The sequence below is a fragment of the Vigna umbellata genome, chromosome 5 (genome assembly GCF_029865625.1).
Source record: "Vigna umbellata cultivar VRB3 chromosome 5, Vumbellata_1.0, whole genome shotgun sequence".
Taxonomy (NCBI): domain Eukaryota; kingdom Viridiplantae; phylum Streptophyta; class Magnoliopsida; order Fabales; family Fabaceae; genus Vigna; species Vigna umbellata.
This window is the reverse complement of record NC_142169.1, coordinates 63,030,187-63,038,251: the sequence shown is the minus strand read 5'-3', so window position 1 is coordinate 63,038,251 and position 8,065 is coordinate 63,030,187. Positions and strand designations below refer to the sequence as shown.

The 8,065-nt window shown below is 30.4% G+C and overlaps 1 protein-coding gene across 1 annotated transcript; it reads left to right on the top strand.

Annotated features, from left to right (window-relative positions):
* The first annotated feature begins 939 nt into the window (after positions 1-939).
* LOC124819930 (homeobox-leucine zipper protein HDG11-like) lies at positions 940-5,781 on the top strand. The gene is made up of 10 exons (XM_088092152.1): positions 940-1,209; positions 2,818-2,935; positions 3,022-3,213; positions 3,306-3,746; positions 3,846-3,941; positions 4,038-4,238; positions 4,411-4,588; positions 4,669-4,940; positions 5,025-5,114; positions 5,277-5,781. Exons 1-10 carry the CDS (start codon positions 1,079-1,081, stop codon positions 5,661-5,663), a joined length of 2,106 nt encoding a protein of 701 aa, XP_087948278.1. The 5' UTR covers positions 940-1,078; the 3' UTR covers positions 5,664-5,781.
* Positions 5,782-8,065: the final 2,284 nt, after the last annotated feature.

Sequence of the window (8,065 nt, the reverse complement as noted above, 5' to 3'; positions counted from 1 at the left end):
TACTTTCTTTCTTCTTTTAATTATTTTTTTGTTTTATTTACTCTCTCAATATTTATTTTTCTACAACAAACACAATCCTCAAAAACATTAATTAGCATTTAACTTGTAATAAATATATTAAAAGTCATACACAACCAATCATTAAATAAATGTGTAAACTGTTTTACACTCTTAACCTTTAATATATGCATAACTGTCGGTAGTTGATTAATTGATTTTATCATCCACATTTATTACTTTATTTTCGGTTTAACTTTTTTAATATTATAATAAAAAGAACATAAATTTAATTCAATTAATGTCTGTGAAGACAATTACTGGGAGCATATAAATATGATATAATAAAGCAATATAAATAAAGGGTTCATTTAATGAGTTTTTGTAATAGATGAAGAAAACAAATTCTGAAAAGCATTACAAATTGATTGCTTACAACATCTTGAATTTGACTGGCTCTCACCAATGACTTCCTTCAACCCAATAACATTAAATTGAAAGATTCCTCTTCATTACAAATGCAAGCAGAAACTCAACCCCACCACTTTCATATTTCACAAAACCACAAAACCAAAACCAAACCAAACCCGCGTTTCAATCCACCAAATCCAAAATTCGGTTTCAGTGACTTTGTTTTTTAGTTTCACATTTTCCCAGTTCTCTCCCCTTTTGCATGCAGATGAGTTGTCATGTGCTTGGCAAAAAGGCAAGGCTAGCAAAACCATCGGTTACATATTCTGAGTTTTTCATTCAATAACATTACATTTTCTTTTCCTAATTTCTGTAATTTTTGTTTTTTTCTACAGCTATAGCTGTTACTAGGTTGGAGTGATGATATCTTAGTATGTGGGGTTATACAAGTTGAGACCTTTCATTTCCGTTCACCATTAATCTAAGGAAAAAGGTGGTGAAAATCTCATCAGTATTTTCTTTATCAGCTTTTATTGCCTTTGTCATACTGAAATGCAAAGGGTTGGCATCTATAAAGTCCCTTCTTCAGAATTCACATAACTCACCCCAGAAAAAGTTCAAAAACCAAACTCAGAAGTTTAGTCTCTTTTGCAGGTGAATTGAAAAAAAAATGGATTTTGCCATGGGAGCTGCAGGTGGATCTGGAGATGATAAACACAATCACAATCACAATAAGAGCTCAAACAAAGGGAAAAAGGCCTACCATGGTCACAACTCTGATAGAACTTCTAAGCTTGAAGAGTAAGATCACTTTTTTACTTCCTCAACAACTTCTTTCTTTTATTTATTTCAAGTTTTCAATTATGAACGATGTGTAAAAAAGGGCTAATTTCTAGATCTACCATCCATATATCTCTTCCTGTATCATAAAATTTGTGCAGTTTTTATCTTGTTCAATTATTTATGACGAAAATCACCATTTTCCGTGGTTTGGTCCTGCTTTTGCCTTTGCTTTGTTTAATAGTTTTAATGGATGAAATTCACTACTTTTTTTTGTAATTTATATTTTTATTAATTTTAATTTGTGACCAATCTTATGTCTCTTCATTTAATGAGAAGAAGTTGATTTCGTTTTGACTTCCTTTTGATCTTGATCTCGTGAAAGATGAGAGTGGGCATGCCGTGAGTTTAGAAATTTGAAATATAATTCATTTCCTTTATATTTAGTAAGGTTTAAAAGAAACAGGAGTGATAAAATAGTTGAATGCAATGTATTAAGCGAATATCATTGAGAAAGATTGGTTCATTGACCCATATTTAAAAAAAAAATGAGATTAATTTTAATGTTATTAATGTTGTTGGGGAAAATCTTAATGATTATGAGTGTTTGGTCATGAGTTTTCTTAATTTTAATTAAATTACCATAATAACAACTTTAAATTTAATTACCAGTTAAACAGTTTATCTTTTCCATCTATATCTGAATTAGACATTTTTTTTGAACATGCTATGGCCTCAACATTTACAATGTTCCTATCCTTTGAATATGTTTAATCTTTTTTCTTTCTTGAATACGCTATGTTGTAAAAGCCTTTCAAAATTGAAAGGTACCCACTTAAATACTTTTCATTTTTTGAATATGCAATGGTGTTCCAACCCAGAATGTTTATATACAAAAAAAAAAAGCAAATATTCATAACAACAAAATATGAGTACTCTCCTTCGAACAAGACTTTTCCATACACAATCAAATTTATTATAAATCAAAATGACCTTACATTTTATGTTTCTGTTGGCATTCATCTATAGAGTCAAATTATATTTCCCCTTATAGATTATCTCTCACATGTTAGTAAGAAATAACATATATTTTTCTCATAAGTCTCTGATTTAGTAAAAAGTAAAAAAATTAAATAACATATAAAAAATTATCATTTCAAAATTTTAGATTAAAATGATATTAACTCATTATTTATATTTTATTGGTATTTATGTTTTATTGGTGTTTCCCTGATCATGAGTCATCTATCACAATACCCATGAGTAGTTTCAAGCCCATTGTTTTAAATCTTTCCAATCCAGTATTATATATTAATTTTATGCATAAAGGTTATGTTTCAATAACTTTAACTTCCAAATATGTTGAATTTAAATTATATTTTAATCTCCCCCAATAAAACTAATATAGAAGAAAAACTTTCAAAAAAGGATAATTTTTTCCATTAAGTTGATTATTAGTGTTAAATTAGAAAGAATATATTTTTGATATTGCTGATGTCTTTTTCCCTTTGTTTTACATAACATATTCACATTCTCTCTCTCTCTATTCCTTGTTACCTGTGTCACTTTTGTACGGGTATTTGTCGTTTATATAACTGTATTAACGGTGATATTTATTATGGGTTAAAGAATGTTCCGGAAGTGTCCACATCCAACAAAAAGCACAAGATCTCAAATAGCAGAAGAACTGGGACTTGAGCCAAAACAAGTAAAATTTTGGTTTCAGAATAAGAGAACTCAAATAAAGGTAATCTATATTTATTTTCTTTTCATATTTATTAAAAAATTGTTTTAGTGATAATAACCATTTTACATGTGTTTGTTTGATTGAAGACTCAAACTGAGCGAACAAATAACAGTCTCTTCCGTATTGAGAATGAAAGGATACGTAAAGATAACCTTTTGTTAAGAGAGGCATTCAAAAATATAATTTGTCCATCTTGTGGAGGTCCATCAGAGGTTGATGAAAAACGTACACACTCTCTAGAACAACTTCGTATTGAAAATGCTCGTCTTAGAGAAGAGGTTTCTTCACTGATTTCATCATTTTTTACATTTCAATAACTTTTTACCATGGCAATATATGATTCATGTTTATTTATGCTTTTTTTTTTCAGCATGAGAGAGTGTCTAGTGCTCTTGCAAAGTACATGGATAAACCAGTGTTAGACCTAAACATGGGCTATAGTCTTATGAGGGGATCTTCATCATCGTGTGTTCCATTAACACCAGGAAGTTATCTGAGACTAATTGGTTCATTTCAACGTGAAGATACCATGTTCAACCTTGGGAACAGAATTACACAAATGGAGAAAACAATGATGTCACAAATTGCAGTGGCTGCTAAGGAAGAATTAATTAAGCTTCTGTGTACCAATGAACCCATATGGGTCAAATCTTCAAATCATCAAAGATTTGTTCTTCATCAAGAAAGCTACCAAACATTCTTTCCAAGGATTAATCACTTCAAGAATTCTCAAGCTCGTGTAGAATCATCAAAAGATTCAAGGGTTGTGAGAGTTAAGGCAATGGAATTAGTTAACATGTTTCTGAATTCGGTCAGTACTCTCAAAAGATCCACTTTAATATTTTACCAAATAGTTTATTCAAATCTCTCTGTCTCTCTTCCTTTATATAATCATATCCATTTTTATCAGGAATACTGGGCAGATCTTTTCTCAACAATTGTTACAAAAGCACGCTTAATCAAAGTACTTGAAAATGGTTCAAACCGAAGCGGAGTTTTGTTGTTGGTATACCTCGTGCAAACCTCGCTCGCTCTGTGTAATCAGTTTCTTTCTTACATTTATATAACAACTTAATACCTTTTTTTTGTTTTGCTTATGTAGATGAGTGAAGAGCTGCATGTTCTTTCACCTTTAGTTCCATCTCGGGAAATGTTCTTCCTTCGTTATTGTGAACAGATTGAAGCACATTCATGGGTGATAGTAGATGTTTCTGTTGACTGCACCAATGGGAACAACAATCCTAAGTATTGGAGGTTTCCCTCTGGATGCATAATTCATCAAATTTCAAATGAGTTATGCTGGGTGAGTATTATATATAGATAAAATGCATTGGTGAACTAAGTTACCACTACTATATGTATTGCTATTATAATTAGGTCATTATTTTCATCATGGGTGTATATGTATGTACGTGGACGAAATGTGAATGATGATTTAAACAAATTTGTGTTATAAAATCTTATATTCCTTCTAGATTTCTTGGGTTGAACATGTGGAAGTGGATGAGAGGATTGAAACGCATCAACTATACAAAGATGTAGTTAATAACAGCATTGCGTATGGAGCAGAACGATGGCTGTTGGAACTTCAAAGAATGTGTGCAAGATTTACAAGTATTGGAGATGAAATACCTGATTATGACATCAATGGAGGTTCTTATTTCTAGCTTTATTCCAAACCTGTTAATATTTGTGCATACCTAATTAAGATTATATCTGACATGAATTTTCAGTGATACCTGTTATTGGAGGAAGAAAAAATATGATGAAGTTTTCTCATCAAATGGTGAAAAACTTCTATGGAATTTTAAACATTTCAAGTAAGACAGAGTACATTCAACATTTAGCTGAGGAGAATGCTAATATTATGATTCTTGCTCGGAAATACACAAACTCAAGTCAATCAAATGCCATGATTATATTCATTGCTACTACTTCTTTTCGGCTACCACTCCCCTCGGAATATGTTTTTGACTTCTTTAGAAATCCAACAAAACGAGCTAAGGTTCAGAAATTTAACCCATTTTTTTTATCAATGTATAAATTTTTTTAGTAGTCCATTTATTTGTTATTTTTTTTTATTTGACAGTGGGATGTTATGTGTTATGAGAGTCCAGTGCACGAAGTTGCACGTGTCTCGGTTGGAACTAACCCTAGCAATTGCATATCGATTATACAGGTACCCAATTACCATATTATAAGGGAATGTTTGATCATTATCTATTGAGATAATTAGAATAATAGCTTTAGCTGAGCTTTTAATCAAATTTTTAAATTTGGTGTTGTTACTTTTTTTTGTATGAACATGATTAAACTAATTTTAATTATTCATGTGGAACAGCCTCTTCACCGAACGGCTAATAACATGGCCATTATTCAGGAAAGTTTTATTGATGCTTTGGGATCATACGTTGTGTATTCCCCTGTGAATATATCTGACATAAAGATGGCTGTAAATGGTAAAGATTCAGCAAGAATAATGTCAATCTTTCCATCAGGCATTGTTATATCAAAAGATGTTCAAACTATCACACATGCTTCTGCATGGAGTAGTGGAAGTGATGACACGAGAAGGCACGGTACTCTACTGACTGTGACTTTTCAAATACTGATGAATGGTCCAACAACTATGGTAGCAGAATCCAAGACTGTTGTTAACTCTCTCATGACCTCAACAATACAAAAAATAAACCATGCTTTGGTAAATGGTTCTAATTTAGAGTTTTAGTATTTTTTCCTTTTTATATGAAAGATGATATGAATGGAAGTTTTGCTTCCAGAATTCCTTGGGAGTGGTTGAATCTTGTTTATGTGCTATTTTTCAATAATAATAAGACAAAAATTTGCATACATATACTTTAACTTAGACTATTTAACCATATCTTTATTTTATAGGCATTTTCTTATGAGTAAAATTAAATATATTGAAGAGACAATCTATATATAATAAATAAAAAAGTTGCAACAATTGCATAAAATTCTCCAACTATTATCTTTCTTTTCTATCCCTTAAAAAACTCTATATTAAAAGGTATTATGGGGTGTAGTTAGTAATTCTAGTGCATAGCTTACATTTTATCACTCTAAAACTCATTGGGCCTACTTTTATAAACTTTATATTTTATTTTTTTCTTTAATTCCTCTCCTCTCTCATCTACAAGTTTTCCAATTCAAGTCTTATATCATTTTTCTTTTAATTTTTCATTTTATTTATATACTCATATGATCAAATAACCAATAAAATACAAATTTTGTTAGCACTATGCGACACTAGTTGGTAAACATACATAAGATTCGAGTTCAAAAACATCAACCCTGGAGCTTGGTGTACCACTTACACCCAAATACATTTTAACTATATGTGTCTATATATACTCAGTTCTTATGGAATGATGGCAACATAAGAAAACTTGATCAAATACATCTTAGCCACCTGTACCTATCTTCATGGTATGACTCGTATCATGATAGTTTGGCCAAATATATATCGGTTAACTAAAACTAACAACTAAAAAATAAATATTTATTGAGTAGATTGGCTTAAGATTGTCATTAAGTTATAATTAAAAAAATAACTAATTAAAGACTGGTCAAAATAATTAGTTACTTGGACGAACCCATTTAGATAAAAAGTTCATAAACATAATATAAATAAATATTCTATAAGATACATTAATTACATCATTAGTTATCTTCTGATGAACTCAATTGATGTCTTCTGAAAGACATAATCCTAATTTGGTTTGGAGAACACAAGTAGCTTGAGTATAAATACATAAATTGTTTGGAATTAAAAAAATAATATATAATAAATAAAAAAATTGCAACAAATGCATAAAGTTCTCCAATTCTTAGTTTTCTTTTCTATCCCTTAAAATACTCTATGATATTAAAAAAATTATTATGAGGGTGTAGTTAGTAATTCTATTGCAGAAAGCAATACCCTACACTTCTAAAACCCATTGGGCCTAATTTTGTAAACTATTTATTTTTCAGCGTTGCTTCCTCCACCACCACACTATACTCTCTGCACTCAAATTCTTTTATTTTCAAAATTATCCTTAGGTTAAAGGCTAAAACTTTTTTACTTTTATCACGAATTTTTAGTTTATTTTTCAAACTTTAATTTTACCTTATTCATATTCTCTGAACACAGCAGTTCATATTCTTTGAACACAGCAGGTGCACTCCCACCCCCATATGAACTCAATCTTCTTCTACTTACTTGTATACACGTCAGATATAAATTTTTAATTATCTTTTGTTGATGAAGTACATAAAACTATCATGTACTCGATTATACCTAATAATTACTATTGAAGTTTAGTTAATCAATCTTTTAAATTTGAATAATGAAAATTCATATCTGACATAGATATAAATAGGTAGAAGAAGATTGAGTTGACATGGAGGTGGGGGTGCAGCTGCTGCGTTCAGGGAATATGAATGACGTAAAATTAGGGTTTGAAAAATAAATTAAAAATTCTTGGTAAAAATAAAAAAGTTTTAACCTTTAACCTAAGAATAGTTTTGAAAATAAAAGAAATTGAGGAGGTGTATGAGCATGTCGTGGTGGTGGAGGGAACAACACTCATTTATTTTTCTTTTTTAACTCCTTTCCTCTCTCATGTGCAATTTCAATTCAAGTCTTATTTTTTAAAAAACCAAATTCTATCTCAAGTAGCTAGTATATGAAAGATACTTTATTTTAAAATAGCTTTCATTTTATTTGTATACCCATAGATTCAAATAACCAATAACATGCAATTTCTTTTTACATTACACAACACGTGAACACATGAGGCTGGCATCATAGACATAAGGTTTGAATACAGGCACATCAACTTTCGGACTGGTTTACCCTATATGTCAATGTATATCTTAATTATCTATGTCTAGATATACTTAACTCTTATGACATGACCGCAACAGAAGAAAACTTGACCAAATACATGTGGGTCAATCAAGACAATGCTTCTCAAATGTTCGAATATAGCCACTTGTACCTAGATTTACTCGATCCTCGTGGTGTGATCCTACATTATGTCAAACAACCAGAATTGACAACTAAAAACTGTTGACTAAGTTGACTTAAGATCGTAATTAAGATATGATTAAGCAGATGAATTA